At 45.1% G+C, this 24,669-nt stretch overlaps 3 protein-coding genes across 6 annotated transcripts in view; all 3 read right to left on the minus strand.

The window, feature by feature from the left end:
• The window catches only part of VPS8 (VPS8 subunit of CORVET complex), a 53,838-nt gene extending 48,944 nt beyond the window's left edge, over nt 1–4,894 (minus strand). For 2 of the 4 annotated variants that reach the window (XM_088530270.1, XM_088530269.1), the window contains exons 1-6: nt 4,746–4,887; nt 4,202–4,270; nt 2,935–3,065; nt 1,480–1,573; nt 1,214–1,246; nt 855–909 (exon numbers count right to left, since the gene is read on the minus strand). In XM_088530270.1, coding sequence (XP_088386396.1) covers nt 855–909; nt 1,214–1,246; nt 1,480–1,573; nt 2,935–3,065; nt 4,202–4,270; nt 4,746–4,865 — 502 coding nt within the window. In that variant the 5' untranslated portion in view covers nt 4,866–4,887. Of the gene's footprint in view, nt 1–854; nt 910–1,213; nt 1,247–1,479; nt 1,574–2,934; nt 3,066–4,201; nt 4,271–4,745 lie in introns of all 4 variants that reach the window. The other 2 variants (XR_015913680.1, XM_088530272.1) reach the window with 2 other exon arrangements.
• Nucleotides 4,895–5,415: 521 nt separating this feature from the next.
• Nucleotides 5,416–9,002, minus strand: LOC148593606 (thioredoxin domain-containing protein 6-like). Its single transcript, XM_088530197.1, has 5 exons — nt 8,970–9,002; nt 6,996–7,053; nt 6,434–6,537; nt 6,114–6,185; nt 5,416–5,547 (listed from the first exon to the last, which is right to left on the minus strand). The coding sequence occupies exons 1-5, from the start codon at nt 9,000–9,002 to the stop codon at nt 5,416–5,418; spliced, it is 399 nt and encodes a 132-aa protein (XP_088386323.1).
• Nucleotides 9,003–12,220: 3,218 nt separating this feature from the next.
• The window catches only part of ARMC8 (armadillo repeat containing 8), a 46,465-nt gene continuing 34,016 nt past the window's right edge, over nt 12,221–24,669 (minus strand). The window contains exons 11-22 of the mRNA XM_088530275.1: nt 21,733–21,933; nt 19,492–19,587; nt 18,514–18,596; nt 18,143–18,224; nt 17,337–17,423; nt 15,971–16,063; nt 15,685–15,834; nt 14,861–14,956; nt 14,190–14,285; nt 13,653–13,725; nt 13,242–13,335; nt 12,221–12,862 (exon numbers count right to left, since the gene is read on the minus strand). Of these exons, the coding sequence (XP_088386401.1) occupies nt 12,829–12,862; nt 13,242–13,335; nt 13,653–13,725; nt 14,190–14,285; nt 14,861–14,956; nt 15,685–15,834; nt 15,971–16,063; nt 17,337–17,423; nt 18,143–18,224; nt 18,514–18,596; nt 19,492–19,587; nt 21,733–21,933 (1,185 nt within the window). The 3' untranslated portion in view covers nt 12,221–12,828. The remainder of the gene's footprint in view (nt 12,863–13,241; nt 13,336–13,652; nt 13,726–14,189; nt 14,286–14,860; nt 14,957–15,684; nt 15,835–15,970; nt 16,064–17,336; nt 17,424–18,142; nt 18,225–18,513; nt 18,597–19,491; nt 19,588–21,732; nt 21,934–24,669) is intronic.

A 24,669-nucleotide genomic window follows, 5' to 3' on the forward strand; every position in this document is an offset into this window, starting at 1 on the left:
TTAGTTGCATTAAATGCACAAAATGCATTAATGATTCAAAACCACACAGGAGAAATTAAAAAAAAAAAAAAGACAGACTCTCCCAGATTCAACCAGAATAAGGTCCTACATGTTGCAGGCCAAAAGCATTTCCATTACTGTATAAGCCATATACACAGCTTTTAAAACTTCAGGGAGTAACTCTCATCCTATCTGTATTCACAGTTAGCACATCCTGTAAATAACTCAAAACGAGGTTGAGCAAATGCCATGAAGTAGTTTAATATCTAGATTCCCTGGGAAGGGAGGCTTACACTGTCAGTCTTTCTCATTCTTCTGCTGTACCCTCTCCCCCCGTAACTTTTGGTTTGTTGAGTAACTTCAGCCAACTTTGAGAGGAAAAAGAAGATGATAATGAGGTTTATAAAATTGCTGCAACAAGTTCTTAACATTGACAAAAGGGACATAAACTAGATGCCCATGGGAGCGCTTCAAGTGTAGTTCTTGCTTAGGGGGTTAGCCACATAATCAGACAGAGATACAGCTCAAAATATTTAAGGCAGGTTGATGATACAAGAAAAAGAAGAATAAGGTGAAAGGAAAGAGAGGTGACTGGGACAATGGAAGACCAGGGTAGAAGTAACCTGTGATGAAAGGCTTCAGACATTCTACTTTCCAAAAAAGCACAATTTACTTCATCTAATGCTTGCACCTATTGCAGCAGAAAGGAGAAGAGCATCTTTAGGGCACAAGATGAATGTCAACTGAACTCTAGTTTCTGCTACAGGAAAACAGGGTAACTTGCGTTCAAACACAGAAAAGCCTCTCTTTTTAAGTTTAGCTTTTTTTTAAAAAAAAGCTTTGTTTTTACTTACCAAAAATCAGTGCTAATCCATGGGAAGTCCCCACTGCTATCAGATTTGATGCTGCCTTAAAAAGTCATGAAGATTCAAAGTTTAGAAACAGCTGTCATTAATCAACCATTTAAACTCTCTCAGTACTTCACCCAAAGTTTGCCAGAAGTGAAAGATTTAGAAGGTTACAGATGTAATCAACTGCACCCAGAAGCTAGATATTTCATGCTGTTTCTCCCACCTTCCATAAGTGAGAATTTTTAGCACGAACAAGAAGGAAGATACATTAATCAGTTGTATCAAATTACTGTTTAAATACGTTTAAACATACTTATATGAAGACTAACTATAAAATATTTGGAAATAGCCTGAATACTCACTATTGCAGTAGGCAAGCCAGCATCCACTTTGTCCTAGAAAGAAAAGACAAGCTATGAGTAAGAGAAGCAAAGCCAGCTAATACTCGATTCACTGCAGGTTAGAGACTACTAGTGGTAAGTTTATGCACTGAATATGCTAGTATTAACCAGAACTAGTAGCAGGAGAAGGAGATCACACACACACACACCTCTGCACCACAGTGCGTTACCTTTTTATTTTTTTATTTAATGATATTTATTTAATGAACCTGGAGAAAGAGACTTACTGCTGCAGACACTATCTGGGCAGAAATTCCTTTCAGCAGTGAGAGCCGAATAACTGATCCATGGAGAGAGAGAGAATCTGGGAGTTTTTTCTTTCTAAGAAAAGAAGGAAAAACAGACATTTTATGGTGGAATACAAGTTTAGAACATTGTTTAAACCACAGCTAAACCAGAAAGTAAATTTTCCATGAACCCACAGTACCCACACAGCTTCCACCAGAGACCCACAGGCATAGGGGTCAAGGGGACAGGAAATTATTAGCAAAGTCTGAGATGCATCACAATGCCTGCATAAATGTTGTTTTAAACTCAACATTTGGAGGGGAATAAAAAAAAAATCCTTCAAACAAATTTTCAGTTTCAACATGTATCTGCAAAGCTTAGTTTACTAATAAAGTCTGAAAGCAATTAGTCTGAAAAGCTGAAATATAAAAAGCTAAGAGCTCGTTAATTCATCCTCCAGCAATTCAGGAAGCTTCAGTTTTTATAGTTGGAAGTTAAGGAAAACATGCAATTGAACATGGCTCATTAGCAGAATACAGCCCACTGGGAAAACTACAGGCATTTGCTTAAGAATAACATTAAATTAAAACACAAAAGGTAAATGCTGATTTGATACAAAAGGTAAATGCTGCTGTTTAGGAGGAAAATGCATTTGAAAAAGCAACTAGTGTCCAGGGGACAGTTACCTTTTGAAGGAGTATTTGCTCCCTTATAGCAGAGATGCAAATAGACAGAAATTTCAAAAAGCAAAACTGCAATTTTGTAGCCAAGTACAGAGCACCAGAAAGCCGAATTTGCAAAACTAACAGAGAGAATCATTTGGTTCCTGTCTCAAGAGGCACATAAATGCATACTTCACATACAGACCGCAAAAATATGTTGTTTGCTGCTGGCACTATGGCTGAGGACCCATAAAACCCGCAGTTTCACCCAAACATGACAGTAATACTTCCTCGTTTCTCTCCGTATGAAAGCCTGGAAAACACTCCAGTGACTCCAGGTTACATTTCATTCAACAGAAACCACCTTATTTGTAGAAGAAAGGGCAGTGGGTCAGCACACCACCATATGCCAACGTGCACTGTCACAGTTACACCCTGTGCAATTACTAACGACAGAACAGTCACAGCTTGGGAGATGCCAAAGCCACCTGGCACTTGTGGAGCACCGGAAGGCCGTGGGAGTGCTCGGAGGGTAGGATCAGGCTGTGATTTGAATAACTAGTGAGACGAGTCAGCAGCATTACGGCCAACTATCACGTTCCAGGCTGTTTTCAGATGACAAGATTCAAATTCCATTTACAGGAGTGACAACAATTACACATACCCTTTAAAACCACTATAAACTGTTTGCAGCATCTAGAAGCCACCACATACATTTTTAAAAGATTTTCTTAAAGTCAGCCTGGGTTGGTTCCTTCAGAAATCACGCAGCCTCCTAAGGCCCAGCAGTACCTTTTCAGGTGTGTGCGGTCCCCGCTGTCAGAGCTCGCTACAGAAGATGTGTCGTAGGAGTGTGTATCCGTGTTGTCAATGTTCAAGAGAAAGGGATCCTCCAGAATGAAAGACTCTTCTTCATCATCAGTCTGAAGGAAGAGAAGCACCACAGCTAAGCACTGGCATTGCACAGCGCCCTAACTGAAATATTAGCAAAAGTCTATCAATAACACAGAGGGGGAGGAAAATGAGATCTTAAATGCAAGGACAGAACTATTTCTTATTTTACTGAACTAGTAGTACAGAAAATCTAGAATTCACAATAATCACAGGAGTGCATTACAGGAGGAAGTAAAGTTATTCAGTTTTCCTTCAGCAGGTATGATCTACGCTTATCACACCTTTTTGGAAGAAGTCAGTCACTCCCTGTCTGCTTCACCAAGGTGAATAGCACAAGAGTAAGACTAAAGTTTTTGTCTTCATTCCACTGAATTTTCTTTGGATTGCCTCTCCAGTTTTAAGACTTCCAGCATTCTACACCTGTCCTCTGATGTGGAGGTGGCTGCATTTTCTCCCAGTGTGATAACATCCAAATTTATAAATTCACTCTACTTTATGCAAGACATCAGAAGGAGAGCATAGCCCTCAGTGGAGGGGGTATTTCAGTAGTTGCTAGACTACATCTAACTGTTCCGGACACTTATATCTGTACCTTCAATACAGCTTTTTTAAAGAACCACCATGTCTCCCAAGCTCCTCTTTAATACTGGCTTCTCCACAGGTCCCAATTCCCTCGGCTTGTGAAAGTCTGGGTTTTTTTTGGAGCTTGTCTCTATTTTGCTGTCCTCTCTCTTTTCCTTCCTAAGATCATGAACACCCCTAGCTATTTTAAGGTGAGCTATTGTAAAGCAGGCACCAAACTGGGTGAAATTCAGACTGAAATTCAGTTCTCCGCTACAAGACAGTTCCAGCAACACCAAACATCAGGGCAGGAAGCTACTCTATGTATGTGAAACAGATGAGAGCACTGACCTTTGACAAAATGCAGTCTTGAGATGACTTCCCAAACCCACAGCTGCACTTGCTTAAATTTGATAGAAACCCCTCATGTTCCAGTCATGGGTATTTTGATTCAGTATTACACACTGTACAGCAACTATTCCACTAAACACACACTTTACCACCCATTAGGTTAGGAAATGGTGAAGTTACACAGCTTCCCTTTCCAGAATAACCTCCGGGAAGACCCCTGCGAGGGAGCCGCTGCGTGTGCGGGAGCACGCACCTCGTTCAGGATGCTCTCCAGCGTCGGGGGGGTGTCCACCTGAGGGATGTCAAACTCCTTGTCGTCAATCTGGATGACAGAAAGCGCAGAGTGAGCTCAGGCTGCCCGCTTTGCCCTCCAGCCTTCTTCAAAAAAGCAACTGCGTGCCCACTCCTTCCAGCCTGCCCTCTTACCAAAAAGTCACTGCTGTACGCTAAAGATTGCCTTATACAAAGTGTTTTCAATGCAATAAGATATTAGGAGATAGAAAAAGAGGTCTAATATTCAAGAACTGGCGTCAGGAATTACACGTAGCTGCACGGGGAAGGTCCCTCCCGCCACAGCCGCGGGGCGGGCGGGGGGCGCGAGGACCAACGGTCACCAACGGTCGCCAACGGCGGCCGCGCGCGCCCGGCCCCGAGCGCGGCCGAGGGGAGCCGCTCGCCAGCCGGGCTGCGCGGGCACTGGGGCGGCCTCCGCGGCTTCCTGCGGCGCCGGGGACGTTCACCGCCTCCCCGCGCAGTGCGCGGGTCCCCGCGGAGGGAGCGCGGGGCTCGGCACGCACCAGCTCGCTGCGGGAATCCAGCTCGCGCTCGAGCTCGGCCGCCGCGCTCAGCCGGGCCGCGGGCGGCTCCGGGCCCAGCGGCCGGCCCGGCTCGGCCTGCTCCGCCGCCGCCGCCTCCATGGCGGGGGAAGCGGCAGCGCCGGGACTCGAACCTGCGGCCCCGCCCGGCCCCGCGCAGGCGCAGCCGCGCGCACCGGCACCGCCCGGAGGCGGGAAGCGGGCGGCGCCGTGAGGCAGAGGGCGGCTAAAGGCGGCGGCGGGCCCGGGCAGGGCGGCCCGGTAGGGCACGAGAACCAGGCGTTTTCACGGGTAGTATTACAGGCGGGTTCACAGGGAAACAGTATTTCAGAAACATGCTGGCAGCAGGTCCCTGGAGCTGCGGGTAAGACAGACACGCGTTGCTCCAGCCGTGTTGATCCTCATCCAGCAGAGCAAGATACCACATGCTTCTCTTCCTCTTTCCCAGGGGACAGAGGGGTTTTGGAGAACACAAACATCTCCTTTTATTTTTTTTCAGTAGGACTGGGGGCTCTGTGGAGACTTAGCTGGTTCGTGAGAGTCCCCCAGGTGGAAGGACAGAATTCCTGCAGGGAATTAACCTGCTCTAGATATGTGCTGGCACGGGGCACCGAGCCTCTCCTCGGGCACGCGCCCCTACGGCAGCGGGAGCTCAGTGCCTGGCTGCCACCCCACGCTCTCCTCCGTGCTCCAAAACCTTCTTTTCTGCCGCCAGCTGCTCCAGGATGGTTTTCTGCAGCAAGGGTGCGTTTGCTCCTCGTACAACAGCAACTAACTGGCCTCCCTGAAAGTTAAGAAACACAATCAGTCACTGCGTTCTCGGATGGGACATTCCAAATTGCCAGAGGAGCACGCAGTGCCACTGCATGTGGCATTATGCCTACTGTGTAAAGAGCAAAAGACCCAAGGTCTTGCCCACGTGGTGTGAACACTCCTCGCACAGACCCACTGCTCACAAGAGCCTGTGGGCACCTCTGTGTTCCACTATATCACAGGGATCCCTGCGTGGAAGTCATGGATTTTCACAACTAGGACATTTTCTCAGGGAAAAAGGCCCAAGAAACAGCCCTCCATCACAGGATGCACAAACCTCCCCACAGACAAAAAACCATCCATCCAACCAACCAAAAAAAGACCCAGATCAATTTGCCAGCCTCTAGCTAGAGAAAGTCTTCCTGTAACTTTGTGCCTTCTGCTGCTTTTAATCCTCCTGTGCAGTTGCCTTAAATTGTTTTACTTCATCCCTATGGTACATCTTCAGTCTCTCTTGAACGTATATTTATTAATAAAGAGAAGGTATATGAGTATATAATAAAGCTCTGCGACTACTGCAAAAATATTTCCACTCACTGTGTAAAACAGGAAGACTGGCTCACATTTTCCTCTGTACTCTTCCAGAGCATCAATGGAATCCACCTCAGCCTAAAAGGAATGGAAGATTTCCAAGTAAAAAAGATTTCCAGAAAACCATTTCTGCTCCAGAGGAGCATATATACATAGGAAATAGCATTAAGAACTATCAGGTGTGGTTGGCTTCATTCACCTGATGGTTTGGCAATTGAAAGTCTGATTTGTTACCATTTTGGCTCCGTATAGCAAGCATAGATGCCTTCAACCCTAAGTAACCTGCTAGTATGAGGGGACTAGCTATTTAGCACATTTTATCTTACCACTGCGAAATGCAGGAAGTCTCTGCCAACTTCATTCCTTATTTTTCGGAAAAGATCCACTACTGTTTTGCATGGACCACACCAGGCTTGAAATGCATCAACAACTGCAAAAATGAACAATCTTAAAATCAGTTTACACGCTATACGCCAAGGAGTTGGTTTGTGCGCTTTTCCGCTTTGCAACGTACTCATTTGGAAGGGGGCTGCAAAGGGCTGTCAGTGCGGGAAGGGGAGTTGGACTAGATGGTCTCTAGAGGTCCCCTCCAGCCTCAAAGGGTCCGTGATTCTGTAAAAGTTTGTGAAAAGGATCCTGAAGACTTTTCAGGATGGAGATCCCTCTCCCTGGAGACCTGTGTTTTATAGAGCCAGGGCCGTAGAACCCTTCTGTGAAGGAGGTTTCCTAATGTCCAACTTGAACCCCTTGAGGCTCTGTCCCTGCAGGTGTGTTTAGAGCATGGCAAGGAAATAGAATCAACCTCCGTATCGGCAGTGACCAATTCCTGACTGTGCTGCAGTCCCCTTAACGTTGGTCAAAAGCAATCTGTGTGGGCCCAGCCCTTACCAATGAGTCCTCTGAGACACAGCATTTCTTCCCAGAGCTCCTGAGTGTTGATGTTCATCTGCATGAAAATTTAAAAACACAGTAAGAGCAACAGTGAGTCATCAGGTTATGTGACTGCTGCAAAGAAACGCGCGTAGAGCTGGGCTCGGGGAGCTGAACCTGCGAAGGCCCATCCAGCCTCGGGTTCCTCCTGGAGCCCTCCTGCAGCAACAGGACTCCTTCTGGTGGCAGGCAGAAGCTATAGGAGCTGCTGGCAGGCAACAGGTTCTCCCCAGGCTGCTGGATCATGGCATTGTGGACTTGGAGGACACACGGGCAGCCGCAGCATGGCTGTTCCCAAGGGCTTCCTCCCACCACATGCTCAGCAGCAGCAGCGAGGAGGACGTCATTCACCCTCAGCATGCACTTAGAAAACCCAGATTAACAAAAGGCTCCCCCCAAAATTAAGATCCATTTGTTTCCTCCCGAAGAGTGAAGATATCATTAACTAGAGCTAGACAGAGCGTCCCTGGAGGACTGGCTCCAGCAAGGCTCGAGCCTACAGCTCCTCTTTCAGAAATGTCCTGCAGATCGTACAGGAGCCCTCCTCCAGGCTCCTGCCTCATTCAGAGAGCAGGGATTGACTCAAACACCCCCATCTGTTTTGTTGTTCGGCATGTGACCCCAAACCTCTTATTTATTTATTTATTTATTTATTTATTTATTTTAGAGAACACCTGCACAAGTAGAAGTTCAGTTATTTCAGGTAATCCTAGTGCCAGGACCACCCAAGGAGTGTTTCACAGAAGGTTAATGAGTTCAAGTGATTTATGATGATCTTTCGTGATAACGGGTTCAGCTGTGCGCCCAACCCATGGGCTCGAAGTAACGCCAACACTCTTCAAAGTGCTTTGCTAACGTGGATGCCCAGAGGCAGCTGAGAGACCTGGCTTGACTCTGGCATTCCCAGAAATTTTCTAGGAAGTCACTTTGCCTCCCACATGAGGCGCCGCTTTCATCTGCGCCTGGAAACGTCACCTTTTTGCAGTTCTCAAACACCGGGTGCACACTGAGCTGCAAGTGCAAATTCTGCTCCAAGTGACCTTTCCATCAAACAGGGGCACAGTGGGACGTGCAGCAGCGGAGCAGCATTTCTACCTTCACAAAGGGACGGTCTTTCTCATCCTGCACAAACTTTCCCCTTTTTCACCCCGTGCTTTACAAATTTCGCAGGGTTATAGGCTCAAGAATTGTCTTCAGTATTTTTCTCTCTTGAAAAGACGGAACTTTCTTCAAAATTGGGTGCAAACCTTCATGACCTAATTTGGCTTTTTTTCCTTCTGCTTATTGACACTGCCAGCTTAATGCTTGCATCTCATTTTCAATGTGTTTAACCTCTTTTTTTTTTTTTTTTTTTTTTTTTTTTGCTTACTGAACTGCCCTCACAAACCCTTCCCTGATGCGGGTAGTTATCAAGTCACCTCAGTGAGGTAAACAGAGGAAAATCCCTCTGCATCTCCCTGTGAAATAAGACTTTCAGCCTTTGAATCGCTCTCATATCTCAAGCTTTCTCCAGCTGCCCAGTGATCTTTAAGCATTTGACCTTGCCAGGTATGTCCCATAACAGTCACCCAATACTCAGGGGCGAGCACCCAGTCTGCTGTATCTAAACGTCGTCTGAACGCATCTCTTGTGAAACACGGGTGCATTTTGATTGCGGAAAGCAGGAATCTGACCCTAGGATGTGGCATCCTCGAGATCAAACCGCAGCCAAGCAGCAAACTGCTGCCCCTGTTCTGAGCTGGAGCAAACCTTGCTCTGGGAAGTTTGACTTGCCAGCTCCTCGCACCTGCCCTCAGAAATGTTTTTCCAGCAGCGGGACCTCCCAGCAGAGCTTGGCCAGCCGAGACACCCCAGGACTGAGTTTCCTTGTGCTTGCCGTAAGCTTGCAAGATGTTTTAAAAGACGCTTCTACCACGGCCGGTCGCTACTGACCTGCAGCACCAGCTCCTTCCTCCTGGCAGCCATTCGGCAGCAGCAGCAGCCGCCGGGTCCCTGGCGCTGCCCGAGAGCCCCGGGCGCTCCGAGGAGGCAGCGATCGCCGGGGACGAGCGGCTCCGCAGCCCAGGCAACGCGGGGCGGAGCGGCCGCCTGCCCGGAGCCTCCGGCGGGGCCTTTGGGCAGCGCTGCCAGCCCGGGGGCCGGCGGGGCCTGTGCCCGGTGCCGACGCGGGGGCTGCTCCTTGCCCGGGGTGCCAAGGACCTGCCTGGGCTGCCCGGCACTCCCAGGAGCAGCAGAGCCGCCGCTGGGAGCAGGGAAGCTCCACCTTGGGAAACCTCGAAATCCTTTTCCCGACAGCACCGCTCGGCGCTCACCAGCATTTACCTTCCTGCCCCCATCCCTCTCCTCGGCTCGCGGATCGGCTCCCTGGCGCCGGCCCCGCTTGCTTTCGGCTGCTGCAGGGAGGCCTCAGCTACGGCTCCCTGTCCGTCCTCTCCACGGCGTACTCAGGATTTCAACTTCCCTGTCTCTACCTGCTTGCTGTGCAACGGAGGGAGCATTGCTAAAACCCCTGCACATGCACAGAAATTAAATCAAAAGCTACAACAGCTGGAGGGGCCTTCAGGGAAGCTCTGGTGCTTTTGACTGTAACTCACCTTGTGTGTGTTCACACCCACCATGTGCTCCCATGTTTCAGGATTGCTGAGGAATCCCATTCGTGTTTCTTCCAGCACTACCTCTGCCCCCTGCTTATTCGTCCGCTTCACCCCTTCGGCAGCATTTCTGAGCCGCAGCAGGGCTCAAGCTTTAGCCTCAGGACTAGAGCTTCAACAGGCTGCGAAGCACCATAAGCAGCTATGAAATAAGTGGCTACAGAATCTAAATATTGACACAAGATGCTTTTGGGCAGCTCAGAGTTTCTTTCGCTATGTGATGTGGATCCATGGTCAGAAAAACAGCCAAATCCAAATCATGGTTGAGGGGGAGAAATGACACTAGATGCAGACAGGGGTGAGCAACCAGTGCACCAGCTCTCTGCAGCCAAACTGATCTCGTCTGCACATGTGTAACCTGTGATAGAAAGACTCATTACTGACCCCTCTAATTAGAGATAAAGGGAGGAGCCAATTACCAAAACCGATTATCATTGGTTTGCAAAAAGAGAAATGGTGCAAGAACAGGAGAAATCCTGATGGATCTTGTATCCTGGTCCAGACAAGTCATATTTGCTTTTGTTCTGAAGTCCCAAGATGCCTCTACCCAAGTAAAGCTCAAAGATTTGATCACACAGCAAAGACGACTGCTCCCACCGCAGATCTCAGACGAGAAACTCAGTCTCCACAGATGGTGACACAAAAAATGTCTCCATGAAGTTCAGTAAAACCTAGATGTTCTGGTAAAGTTCTTTTTATTTACAGTATTCGCTTTCTTCTTTTTTGCACATACCTATAGCAACATCAAAAATTATTCACAAAGCTTCACTGAATGTAAAAATGCTCTCATCCAGGCTGTCCGTGGAGAACGTCAGCTATTCCCATGCAGCAAACAGATTGTCTGAGCATTGTTTTTATTTTTTTTCCCCATAGATTTTGGAGAAACAACCTCAAAACAAGTATATAGGAATTTACTCACCTTTCTCTGAGTACTTTAGGCACAAAAGTTTTATACGATCAAATTGTGACTCATTTCAGAAATGTGAATCGGGAAGGAGGCGGCAGAAGAGACACGTAAGAACTGGAACTCCCGAGTCCATCGCCGGAGCGCGAGTTTAGAAGCCAGGCGCAGGCTGTAAGGCAGCTTTACTCCTCTGCTACCTGCCCCAGAAGCCTTTCCTCAGGCCAAGTAAAAGTTGAGTTGATCGAATTTTACAAGACTTCACTTCTGAGGTACTGATATTTATCAAGTCCTCACTCGTTTTCACTTCCCTTTTTGCTCAGCCCCTAAAAATCCATCATGAAAAAAACTTGCAGAAGGGCATTAAAAAATGGCCAGTCACTTACTGCAGTGCCTGGGGGGAAAAAAGTGTCAGGTGCTCACCTTTATTTGTCTTTCAAGATTGGAAGAAGTTACATTAAATGTATATATTCTCCTTTGCAACCAAGTGATAACAGTTATCTGATACATAGAACATTCAAATTCCAGGCCAAACTGTGGTCACATTTTCTGACACAAGTAGTTACCTTTGAAATAAAGTAAGGCTATCACACTTTGACCCTCTGAATTAGCAAGAAACGGTTAAGATACTTATCAAAATTGGTTAGCAAAGTAACAGACCTCTCTTCTTGCTGCAGCCTTTCTTCTGCTGCAGAAGAAAGATTTGGGTTTAAGACATTGGCTGCAACCCTTAGTGTGCCCGTTAGTGCTAGGTAAATAGAGTGTCTGAAGATTCTGACTATGAAAACTAGGCTTTAAACTGAAATCCAAAAGACGACACGGGAAGAAAGCAAGAATTCTGCGCTGTGTGGAACAGCTCCCCGCTGCTCTCCCTTGTTTCTAGGCATATTTGACTCCCTGGCACCTTAGTCGAACCTTGCACAGTCTTCCCCATTTGTAGCCACAATTTTTCCTCCATGATTACAGGCACAATTTCAGGAACGTGAGCTAGGAACAAGGTTTGGACACCCTAAGCTTCTGAATCCAGTAAAACCCCATCTCTATTATCCACCTGTCCAAATCCATGCAAGTGCATGTGTGTGCATACACCAGTCCCTACCAGTTGTAGGGACGTTACTGAGCAAAACTCTAGCGATTTTTCATCCCCTCCCCAAGCTAATTGCACCCAGCTCAAATATTTCTTCTATGGAAATATTCTGCGAGTTACTTAACCTGGCCATAAACGATGCAAAACCAGAACGGCCCCTTCATCACCACTTGTCAGGTCCTTCTGGTCTCTTGCAAGCATAAATTTTGCAACATACTGTTTGCTCTATCAATATTAGCAATTAACAGATAGAAATGAAGCTAGTCCTCCAGCAATGACCCGAGCAGGCTCTTGCCCTGCTGATCCTGCAGCTCCTTTGCAGAAAGGCCGGTCACGCTAACTCGATACGGCCCTCAGCTCCGCACAGCACAGACACCCCACACAGCCCGGCCGGGCCGGGCTCGTCCTCGGGCCCTGCCGACCCTGCGTTCGATGCTCACCCTCACATCCCTCACGGTACAGGATTTGCTGCTCATAACCTGGGTCTACTGCCTCCCTCTGTTTTCCTCTTTAAAAACGAAGTGTAATGTAAATTAAGCTGAAATTCAGAAATGCATATATTTTACTTAAAAACATTCATCTGTTCAAAATTCAAAATAAACTTTATGGGTTACAACAGTTTGTTTTTTTCTTTTTTTTTAAATAACATTTCATTCAAACTGTATATAATTCATTGAAGTATTCGTACAGCAAACAATGGTTAACCCTTGAAAACCTGTAGAAAAAGATTTTCACACTCAAAAAAAAAAGGAAAAACAAAATTGAGGTCTCACACGCACACACGTCCACCCGCGCACGCACCCGAACACACGCACACCCACACACACAGGCTGCAGCAAAAGCAGAAAATTGTAGGCCCAAAGGAAAACGACGACTGATTGTTCTATTCAAAAGTCCAGGTAGCTCAGGAAAAAAAAAAAATCCAAAAAACCAAAACAACCCCCCAGGAGTCCTCTGAGTAAAGAAACTACCTCAAGAAAGTTCTCAAGTGCGCTGGAGACCTGATCATTTAAACTGTTTCTGCAAAGCAGCTCCCTGCACCTGAGAAAAATGCAGCCCAAGGTGACTTGTGCAAATATAAGGAGTCAGGAATATTTCCTGCTCTTCCTTAAGTAGACAGGAGGGGTGTCCATAGATTCAGTTAGCCTTTGATCATGCAAGATACTGCTGGAGTGCTGTCTTCGCCCTGCAAGGAAGGAAAAACAGGGCGAATTGTTGGGGTTGGTTCCCGCTCCTGCACGGGAGCGATTCCAAACAGTGACCGAACAGGGTCTCTCCACTGTCAGGAATTACCGTATTGAGAACTGAAGCCTGATTTTTTATTCCTAAGCAAAAAGAAAGGAATTCCTAGGTAATTCCCAAGTAATACAGGACCTGATACTCAAATAAGCATTCATCACGATTTCTCAGCACACACAGTAGTACTCGGTGCAACAGCAAAGAGATTTTTGGGGGATGCAGATATTTAATAACCAAAAGGTTACTAAAAAGATGCTTTGTTATGAGCAAAAAAAAAAAAAAAAATCCTTCTAATCCTGCTTTTGGATTTTTTTTAAAATACTCACTTGTCACACAGATTTGGATCTGATGACTGACTTAATTTATGTAGAATATCTACTATTCCCATGTCTCGTAGTTTATCTTGTCGCTCTTGTGAGCCTACAGAGAGAAATTACATATTGGAGATATCATTAAAAATAAAACATTGCTCCTGCCCTCCCACTGCTCCTGCCCTCCCCTTCCCCAATGTCCTCCCTGTTCCTGCTAACGTCCACCCCACTCAAGCCCTCCACGTTGGGCAGCCCGTCCTCCACGTCTCTCCTCCTCAACACACTCGCTGCATCCATATTCTGCCCACACTGAAGTCTCCCTTTATGCTTTGGATCCCACTGTGTTGTCCCAGGCAAATACTGATAGCTACAGAACATTGACCTTTAGATGGGTAATAACTTATCTGTACATTTATATTTTCTTACCTTCTTCTTCATTCCATATGAGATTAGATATGCAGAACATGGCAGCAAGCTGAAGTTTAGCATTTGAATGACTCTAAATATAGAAAAATAGTACTCAGATTTAGAAGAGAAGGTTGGGAATTTCTCAGACTTACAATTTGGCATTCATCCTGTAATAAGTGAGGTAGTGAAGTCAGGAGCAGTTCTTATCTACAGCTTCTCTCAAAGACAATGTAATACTTGTGTACAACTTCAATTTCTTCCAAACATTTACTGAAAGGTCTACAAAAATGCACCTTTTCTAAGGGCATGAGATGCTTTCCAAATAGGATTTTCACAAGTATTGTTTAATTGACAATACAACTGTGGGTTTTCTTTTTTAAGCAGATCCTCAACCTCAGCACACCAGTGCCATATGGAACCGCAGTGCCGCTTTCTTAACCCTAGTGTAGCCAGTTATGTTTAAGTGCACGATTTTGAATCATGATTTACATGAGAGAAGTCTCTCTAGCATATTTCATTGCTACAAATGACTAAAATAAGAGAAATTCCCCATACCATGTAATATTTGATTTTCTGCAGGATGTCATCATTGGTCATAATTAGTTCTTTTGCTGTAGTTCCATCTGCTATATTGGCAAGTATACATAATGTCTGAAAGACAGAAACAGTGTTAGCTATTTGGCTACAGATCATATCCCACGAATTATGCACTTTCCCTGACAGCTTGCACAATTTCTTTAATTAGTTTTAATAACTGGAGTTTATAGCTTTCTTATAACTCAGGCCAATGCCAAGGAGTTCACAACTGGGGCTGGACAGTTGTTAACTGGGAAAAAAAGTCATTGCTGTTACAAAATAAGAATAACTGAGCATAGATGTAGACTAGTCTAGATTCAGCTACACCATTACAGCCATTTTTTCATGCTGTTTTGTCACCAGTATCCTACCCTGCTCCAAGGCAATATCAAACTTGTCCTGTACAGCATCATCTTTATCACACATCCATTGAAAACATTCCTAATTCGGTTTCTAGGCCTATGCAACACTCCATAGGCACAGAAAAAGAAGCATTCTTGGAGAATTAGAGCTGTTATCCACAGGTCTCTTGGTAAAATATTCCCAGCACAATGTAATCCTACGCAAAGTAGGCATGCTGAGAAGAGTAAGCTTTCTCAGATATTCCTCAAGTTTTATTCTGCCATGACAACAAGGAACAAAACACGTACCTGCTCTTTGACTTCTATATTGTGCTCCCCTTCCAGAATGAGGGTCACTGCTTGCATGATTTGCTTCCCGTGAGTGCTCATTATATGGTCTATGTGCTGCAAGGCAATGATGAAATAGTCAGTGTAATTTTCCAGAAAAAGAACTGGATTTCCAAATTGGATTATTCTAGGTAAAGAGCAGCGATGCTGCACAAAGACTGCAGCCTCTGCAGAAATCTCCCCAAAACACAAATCCACCAGGGCAGAAACTCTTTGCACTACCCCTCTTCATCTGAAGCCTGGTCTTGTTTGAGAGAGCATCATAAGATAAGAAATCAGGTGATTATTTAAGATGTTATACATTATGAGAAACGTCTTTTTAAAACAAATTGCTAGCAATGAGATTTCATTCAAGCGCTGCTGGATGGGTTATTCTGGAGTAAGTTTAGTGCACAGAATTAAAATGGGTGGTTCTGGCTATAAAATGTACTAAAAGCAGATGAAGCTGGGGCAAAGCTTCAGCACCGTATGTGAATATCTCACTTGGCTGTGGGAACGCCTGGTGAGTTGATATGACTGGTTATTAAATGTATTTTCACATTAAGACCAAGCTAATCTTCTGTGAGTCTTACTGAGCTTTGCGAGCACAAAAATGAAAAGATTTTTTGCAGGGACCTTTTTAGGGTAAAACCCCAATATGTTATTACATATCCATTGTAGAGGCTTTGTGCAAATCTTAAAGAGGAAAATAAGCAGCGTTCTTGGCCAAAATCTTTGTCCTTGTTGGTCCTAACAACCAGTTCCTCTTTCCAGGGTACTCTCTGTGCGTTTGCAGCTCTACTTACCGGGCGAGTTGACAGAAGATTCCTGAGCAGCCCCAAAGTTTTCATCAGAACATTTACATCTGAATCAGAAAGCAACTGGAATAACTGCTCTGTACTCAGACCTCGCAAGATATCGGATTTGATCTTCTGTTCTGCTTGAAATGCCATATTCTGAAAGACACAGCAAACCTTTGCTCAGTTCTTGACCCTAAACTTCTGTTCTCTTCACAGACTTCTGCTGCCTACAAGCACACATCCTTGATGATTAAGGAGCAAAAACAGAATTTCAGCAGTGTGTTTTACTTACCATTAAAGCCCAAATGCCATTCACTCGCAAGGCAAGGTTTTCACTCTGTGTTAAACTACATAGAAGTTCTATGGCTCCTGATTCTAATATAGGCTACAATGAACAGGGAAAAAAAAAATTAAACACTGCATAATTAGACATATATGCAAGTATAAGGATAACACGCTAAAACGCATTAAAAGTGTTACTTATTCAGCCCGTTCAGATGCATCATCCAAGCTTTACCCTACCTTTCTGAGCCCTTAAGGGTGGGTTCTTATGGAGAAAAGCTCAATTCAACGTGGCATGGTTGTGTGCCTCGGTGTCCACGTGCACGTGCACACACGTGCTGCTGTGACCCTGCACTCGTCTGCCACAGACACAGCACACGCTCTCCCCAGCGCCCTGCAGGCTGGGACTCCTCTCTGCAAACACCACCTTCCCCTGAGCAATCATTTTGCTTGGGATCTAGTGGGATGTATGTGAATACAGTAACAGGCTATGGACAGCAAAGCCTGTTTAATGTTGTTCTTTACATGCAACTGTATTTGCTAATGAGACCAAGTATAAATGCACCAGAGCACAGAAGCACATGAGAAAAGCTTCTGAAGTATCCACAGCAGTATATGAGAGTATATGTATTTCTCATACATAGCAGTATATGAGAAAAGCTTCTGCGCAGGGCCAGGGGAAGGAGCCCGTCCAAAACTGCTTTTAACTCAGCTCCAGGAGGGCCTTTTTAAGGGCCCTATGGGGTCACTAAAAAGGGCTTGCTGTGCAGACAGGGCTAAGAGCAGTAAGGGCAGCTGGTCAAACAGAGTCATGCAAACTGCCCCACAGGAAACCACACACACCACAACCTTGCAAATGGGTTCTGTAGCTGCAGAATACTTAATACATAGGAAATGTTTCTATTTCTATAGAGTATTGATATATATGATTGACATAAAGCAGAGACATCCTGAAGGACATCCCAGAACAGACAGCCTACATCATTCATCCAAGAATGATAAATCCAGGAAAAGGCTGAACCCTGCCAGCATTTTCCAGATTACAGCAGTAATTCTGTAAGGCACCAGACTCTATTGCCAAGAAAATCACTAGTCTGCTTTCTTATTGTTCAAGTCTTTTAGACATAATAATCATGTTAAACAAGAATAAACACAATCTGCATTTCCTTTGGCAGAAATTTTGAGAGGCTACATTTAATTATGTGACTACATTTTACTCTCATAGCACTGTAAACACTTTTTTTTTTTTTTAAATATATATTCTACCAAGCATTCCAGCTATAAAGCTTCCCAAATACTGGCTACCAATTAAGCTACCTCTGTGCTTAATGCAGCTTTTATCCAAAAGTCAGAAGAGACAGCAGGCAAATACTGACCTCTTTGCTTGGAGAGAATTCGAGAAGAAGATTGCATAGTGTGGAAGATGCTACTACTAGGATTTCATTTGGAGCATTCTGTAAAACCTGCAAGGGAAGAGCAGGGAATCCATCAGCCAGCAGGATAAGGGAGGGATCATTCTGAAATAAAAACGAGCCAGGCTCATTTCAGGTGATTCTTTTGCTGACGTCTTTTGCAATATGTCTATATTGCCCAGGTTTCTTTTTGCTGTCAGACTCAGCCTGCTCCCCATTTTCAAGGCCTCAAACACATTCAAACTGCGACACTGGTTTATTTATCTGCACTTAGTGACAGTCACATCACAAGACATGACATGCTATATACTTCCACGTTTTGATCCGATTTAATCTCGCTGTGAATAACTGCATTCTATAAAAAGCGTTTTTTTAAAAGTCTTGCTAAGGTCCAAGGTGAGAACCTCCCTTGCTAAGGTGAGATTTAGAAGGTAGACAATTATGGAAAGAAATGTACATCTGAAATCCCTCAGACGGCTGATAGCTGAGGACTGAACCATGCCACCTAATCTGAGCTAAAAACCAAAGAAAAGGACATAGTCCCCCTAGTGTCCAGCAAGACGAGACCACAGCATTCCTCACCACTGCTTCATCTTGATTTATGACCCCTAGAAAAGAGCCAGGAACTTGGATTTCTAGGTAATTTCTATTACGCTTCTACAGGAAGATATTCAGACTGCACAGACCTCGTATCCTTTGTGTTGCTATTTTAACTGACCAGACAACTTCAGGACCAGAGACTTGATTTTTTTTTTTCTTTTCTCCCTTACCTTCATTAAAGGTTTCCATACAGCGTGATCCTGAAAACTTGTCCTGAGCTGCTGTACAGAACGGGACAAACTGTGCAAACATCTATAATGGAAAAGAAACTTTCACCGTAAACACACACTTACATGCTTCTATAATATACACACTGCTTCTACATATAGAGAAACCGTTTAGAATTTGATAATTAATAGACTGTAAATACCAAGGGGAGACTATTCTACCAGTCCAAGATATTTTTACCCTAGTGAGTCTCCCAAAGGGGAAAAGGCTCCAAATCTGTTTTAGCTTTGAGAGGATGAGCAGATGCTCCAGCACGTGCAGCACCAGCCCTTGGCATGACACGATTATTTGTACGAGCAGAAAAGCCTCCTACCTGACTGCAGCTAATCGCACCTTGATACTAGATTCAGATAAGCCATTAACAATACGGTCCATCATATTCTCAGTCTCAATGATCTGGAACAAAAAAGGGAATTAATGCTATATGAATAAAACTGTAGAGGCGCTTATGGGATATGGTTTTTGTCCCCTTGTGCATTTTAAACATTGCATAGAAAGCCCAACGAGTAAAACACTACCAAGCCACATTATCTTCAGATTAAGTGCAGAAAGTGTGCAACCACAAATCATTTAGAAAACAACATGGACATGCTGTGCTCTACTACTGCTTTTAAAATGGTTTTATCAACCAAGGAAGACGACAGTTACAAATGTTTTACCCTTAATGCCATGGCAAAACAAAAGGCAGCTGGTACAAGTCCACACTGTACATGCAAGCTACAGATTGGAGGCCTGCTGTGAAACCATCTGCAAAGTACATAGCACTTCATCTCCCATATTTAGACATGGCCAGGCCCAGCAATTAGGACTAGGAGAAAAGACACTTAATATCAGCGTGAAAGATAATGTAACCACCTGCCCCGTGTTGGGCAGAATTTGGTCTCCTCCAGATCGGTCGTTGTTTGTCCCTCAAACACAGCACAGCCAAGGCCAGCAGTGCTGCACGGCCACAGAGCAAACCAGCATTCTGTTTGCCAGGATGACTTCCCTTTCCAGGGTTTATTTCCAAGCCAATGTTTGGTTTATGGAAGGATACAGGACAACGTGGGTATTTTCTGTGCCTCACAAGAAAGGCTTCAGAAACGTTAAGACTCGTGTTCCATAACAATATCCCACACACTTCTGTGCAGAAAGAACACGTTAAGATACAAGTCACTGAGAGACTCCAGCTCAGTCATCACAGCGTGTACTTACATGTAAGTCAGCTTTACTCTTATGTATTGTTACATTAACCTCTGTTTGGATTTCAGCTGTGTCTTGGGAGGAGTGTGAACACTTCTCCCAGACTCACCTTTTTTCGGATATCTTCATCATTTGCCCCAAGAGAAGCGTAGAGCTTGAAAGCGGCCTGGCGCAGCTCGTGAGCGTGCTTCAAGTCATGGTCGAGCTGTTTAAACGAAGCAGAAATATCAAATTTAGACACTTGGGGGGAAAAAAAAAAAAAAGAAAAAAGCTACAAGGGCTGTTTTCTCAATAGCTGTAGGCTAGCACACGTTCACTGGGAGGTGAACAGGAGTGCAGCCAGCACAGCACAAGAAGAAATTGCTCTCCTTGACCTGACATGCATTAGAGCAAACCTGGAAACCTGTGTCCTGTTCCCCCCACCCCAGACTCCACAAAGGTGCTGATGAACTTGCTCAAGTCCAGCCAAGGGTCACCAAGACAGGCAGAGGGCTGCAGCACTCGGCCTGGGAGGAGCTGGGCTTGTTCAGCCAACAGAGAAGGCTGAGGGGGGACCCTGAGAGCAGAATTCCAGTACCTACGGATGAGACTATGGAGAACACGAAGCCCAGCTCCGTATGGAGATGCGCAGCTAGGAGACAGACAGACAGCAGGCAGATCAAAGAGAGGTTATTATTGGATATAAGGAAAAAATTCACCTGGAGGAGAGTCAAATATTGGAACAGATTACTCAGATCGGTTGAAATCTCCATTTCTAGCAGTTTTCAAGAGCTAGCTGGACAAAGCAGCCTTGAGTGACCTCATCTCAGGCCAGCACTGACCCTGCTTTGAACAGAAGATTAGGACTTCAGACCTCCTAATATCCCTTCCGACCACAATTATTCTAACTGCTCTCAAAACTCTGTACCAAAGGGTGCCATAAACTGAAGTGTTACTTAAATTGCACACAAAATGTTTGCCAGAAAAGTGAGAGTATTATGCAGCAAAGTGCTGAAATAAAAAGAACTGTCAAAAATTAAGCTGCCTGAGTAACTCTCTTTGGTGCAGCTATATTAAAGCAAAATGTGTTATGTCATCCTTGAGAGTATTTGAAATGGAAGTCTATAATCTGTTCTGCAGAGCCCTCTCTCATCTAGTTTTTACCTTATAGGGTGCAATTCAATGCATTTCTTCCAAGGTAAGCACCCTGGCTTCGCAACTGGCTATTTTTAGAGACTTTCTGAACACTCAAACCAATGTCATAATGTTTATGGTGGTTGGAACCCAATGATATTTTGCTGTAGCCAATGCCCATTACTTCCCTGCCAGCTCCTAGACTTTCTGCTGCTTATTTAGCTTTACGCTGTGGCTAACTATTTTATATTTCAGTTGCACTTTTACACAGAATTTCAAGCATCTGCAAGGGCAGTATCAATCCCACTCTACAGGAGACTGAGGACCAAGTCCGCTCCTTGGGCAACCTCAGGGAAAAAACAAAATAAAACAAAATCCCTAAGGCAAGTGTTTTGGATACTTCTGAAAAATCAGCAGACTGTAGCAGGGAAAGGGAATAGGCAATGGCTGTTTCCCTAGGTGGAATATCCAAAGCAATCTTGCTTCTGAGGTTGACTGATCCAAGGGTGCTTTGGAAACTGTATGCAAACCTGGAAACAAAACAGGTTTGCAAAGGAAAGCTCTGCGTCAGAGACACCTACAGAAGTAACAGTCTCTGAGGTGTGTTTGCTTTCTGTGCACCCAGCCTCCTTGCGAGTGCAGATAACTCATGTTGTGAAACACTACACACCATCCAGATGTTTTTTCTGATTAACCAAACAGAACGGTCTCTGAACTTAATATTTTTTCACAAACCTGACCTAAGAATTGAAATCAGTCTCTCATCACATGGGCTATTACCTCCTATGAAGCTGAAATGCACTGGTTCCTGAAGATAAGCCTTCTAAACTCTGCAAAGGAGAAACACGGCAGATGTCTCAGTCTAGTGCTTTCTTGCCATCTCTGGAAAACGTCTGAAATTCCTACAGTAAAAGCTCTGTTCAAGTACCCGTGGCTCATGTCTGTTCCATAGAGAACAGCAGCAGCATCCTGCTTACAGGATGGGGAGAGCACATATACATGAAGATCTTGGCTTGGATATCACAAGCTCCAGAAAGAGCAGTGAGTGCATGAAGACCTGGGAGTTACGTGCATCAGCAACCCAATCCTGCTGGATCTTTGCCTCCTTTCTGACGAGCAACTTGGATTCAAGGTTTAAACAGAGTAGGAAACACATCCTGGGTGTTTAAGTCGCCACGTGTTAGTGTCATTGCCTGTACAGAGTCGTGAAGGTTTCGAGGCAGGTGGAGAAACGTACCCTTTTGATATCAGTGATTGCACTCACAGAGCTGGGGTACTTGAAGTAGTCGGCGAGCATGGCGATGAGGTGGTCGGTGATGCTGGCGATGCGCTGCAGCTCCACGTCCGTCTCGATCAGGTAGGCCAGCGTCTCTGCGCCCTCCACGCGCTCCTCCAGCAGCCTCTCCTTGCTGCACATCCGAACCAGGCACGGCAGAGTCTGCAAAGCCAAAACAGTGACTGGGCTCAGAAGCTTAGCAAAACCTAAACCACACGCGCGGTATTTCATATTTGAATTAAACGAAGAAAAAATATAAAACACCCAAGCTGCCATCAAGAAGCACCTGCAATTTTATGATCCAAGACTGACTGGGGCCTCTGTAGCTAAGAACAATGTCAGGATTTCCTTGACCCACATAGGCTGCCAAGAGCCCTAAGAAGTAGCTCGGAACAACTACAAGTGAGTTCCACTTGGGACCCAGGTCTATTATTCTGCCTTGGCCCTGACATACCCCCTACCTTGGTCACAGTCACACAGCAACATTTTTGTCATTCCTTCTCTACTGTAAACACTAAAACCAATAAAATACTGCTTTGCTTGAAGCTCAGCAAAAGGCAGTTAACTCTGTAAAGACCAACTTGCCAATGGTTGGACTCAGCTCTGCTCACCAGACCTTACTAGACAGAAGTATTAACAATTTTCACAAAAATCCATCTGGAATAACAGAGGCAAGGCTTTTGCTTGTGTAACTCCACTATATAACCTGTATAACTTCATTGCACGGATAAAGAAGTTAGGTGAACTGTCTACATGCATTTTAAAAAGTGTTGTCACAGGGATGACGATACCCATTGGAATCTTCTGGCTGATCTCACGAAGCAAAGCACCTCTTTGCATATCTTTCACTTAAATCTTGCTTATCACCAGACAACCAAAATGATGAAGAGGTTAAGTCTGAAGAGTTGAAAATCAATTCTAACAACACAGATGCACCTAAACACCTTCCATTCCCTCAGCAAATTAGTCAGATCTCTTTAAAACAGAGCAGACACTCTGTGAGGGCTGGGAAATTTAACTACCCCTCAGAAAATACCTCATTTCTAAAACTGAGATTTCTAGGACACCTGCAAGTTTGTTTCAGCCCTGCTTGAAACTCTTCAGGCATTGCATTGGCATGAGACTTTTTCGGCTGTGTAACTCAGAACTGCACCATAACGATTAAATACTGTTGGTTTCAACTACTGAGCTGGCATAAGGGACATTAAATCAGTCTGCAATAAGCACAATTAGAAGAGCCGAGCATAAGTGACATTCAGGTTGGTTAAAATAAGTGAAATGTCATTAAATGCCATTACAATTGAACCACAAAGGAACTGCATTTCCCAATTTCCCCACTATCAAATAATCTGAAAGGAACAATTTTAATGCCTTAAAAACCACTAAGGTCCAAGAGATGAAGAGGAAAGTATTTAAGTGCAGACACTAAAGCACCCTTTTGAACTATGCCATATGTATGTGAGAAGTGAAGGAAGATAAGGATGGCAGCAACAGAAGCTAAACCATTGAAAGCAAAATTTGGATTTCAAAACCCAAAGGCTAGATACTGCTAAGTCACTGGCTGCAAGTACCTGAGAAACATGAATTTCAGTATCTTTCAACTTCGCACAATGTCATCAGTCTAGAATTGAGAAAAAACGAGCAATTCCAAAGAACACGGTAACTGTTGCACTAGACCCAAGGGGCTGTACAATGTAATGTAGAGGACTAGGAAACGGTGTTAGAAGCGGTAAGGGGAAGGTCTGCAAATCCACCCGACCTTTCCTGGCCACCAGCTGAAGCCTGGAATGCTCTCTGAAAACAGACTGCAACGACAGAGATTTAATGCACAGAGCCCATCACCAGGATGAGTCACGCTGCCCGGACAGATGGTCACCTCCATTATCAGGATTTCAGAGAAATAACTTCTATTCCAGGCAAATCCCCATCAACCACCTTCCTGCTCTCCTCTCTTCCCCAACAAACTTGTTTTTCACATTACAGGTGCAACCTGTGCACTACTCCAACTGAGCCACAAAAAATACACCCAGTTTGGAAATGCACACGCCAGACCTCTCTGCATTTGGAGACATTTTAACACAGTGCAGTGCAAATTTTGACCCTTTGTAGGGTCAGAACTCCTCAACTATTTCTGAAAACTAAAGGAGACATTTTATGTTGCAGTTCACAGGAGGTCAAACAATTTGCAACTGGATTTACCAGACTGAGATAAAGCGACAGTCGACAAGTATGAGTTCCTGGAATGACCATCAGGAGGAAAGAGGGAATTAAAAGAGTAATTTGAACAATGAGAATAAGATGCCAGGAAACGGTGCCCTCCTCCTTTCTCCACTCTTCTGCCAGCCCTCAGTTTCTTCAGTGATTCTTAGTCCAAAGTTTAAACTGTTTATGGAGGCACAGAAGAAGCCTCCATAAAAACACAGAAGACTTGGCTATTGCTGTAGAGCAGAAGTCCCCTCCAGCAGCCCAAGGCAGCACTAAGTGCCGGCCGGAGCTCCCTGCTTAGGAAGGCTGCAGGGACAGGGGCCTTTGCCTCTGTCAACACCTGCACGTCGTCATGTGGAATGACCAACACCAAAATGCCCCTAATGAAGGCTGCAGTCCTGCCAGACTCCATTGCTACAGCACGTGAAAGGGAAAAATACAGTTTCCTACTGCAGTATCTTCCCTACAACCTACTCCAATTCTGAGTGTCCAGTTCTGGGCTCCACAGGACAAGAGGGATGTGGAGCTGCTGGAGAGAGTCCAGCGCAGGGCCACAAGGATGATCAGGGGCCTGGAACATCTGCCCTATGAGGAGAGGCTGAGGGAGCTGGGCCTGTTCAGCTGGAGAAGAGAAGGCTGAGAGGGGACCTGAGCAGTGTCTAGAAGTACCTCAAGGGAGGCAGTGAGGAGGAT

The sequence above is a fragment of the Tinamus guttatus genome, unplaced genomic scaffold, assembly GCF_059628265.1.
Source record: "Tinamus guttatus ecotype Peru unplaced genomic scaffold, ASM5962826v1 Tinamus_guttatus_pri_ptg000364l, whole genome shotgun sequence".
In the NCBI taxonomy this organism is placed as follows: Eukaryota; Metazoa; Chordata; class Aves; order Tinamiformes; family Tinamidae; genus Tinamus; species Tinamus guttatus.

Excerpts from the sequence above, each read along its gene's own strand:
- LOC148593606 (XM_088530197.1), bottom strand. The coding sequence starts at position 9,002 with ATGGCTGCCAGGAGGAAGGAGCTGGTGCTGCAG. Across the intron at positions 6,538-6,995 it reads GTGTCTCAGAGGACTCATTG|TTGTTGATGCATTTCAAGCC; the intron begins GTAAGGGCTGGG and ends TCATTTTTGCAG. Across the intron at positions 5,548-6,113 it reads CAGTCTTCCTGTTTTACACA|GGAGGCCAGTTAGTTGCTGT; the intron begins GTGAGTGGAAAT and ends CTTAACTTTCAG.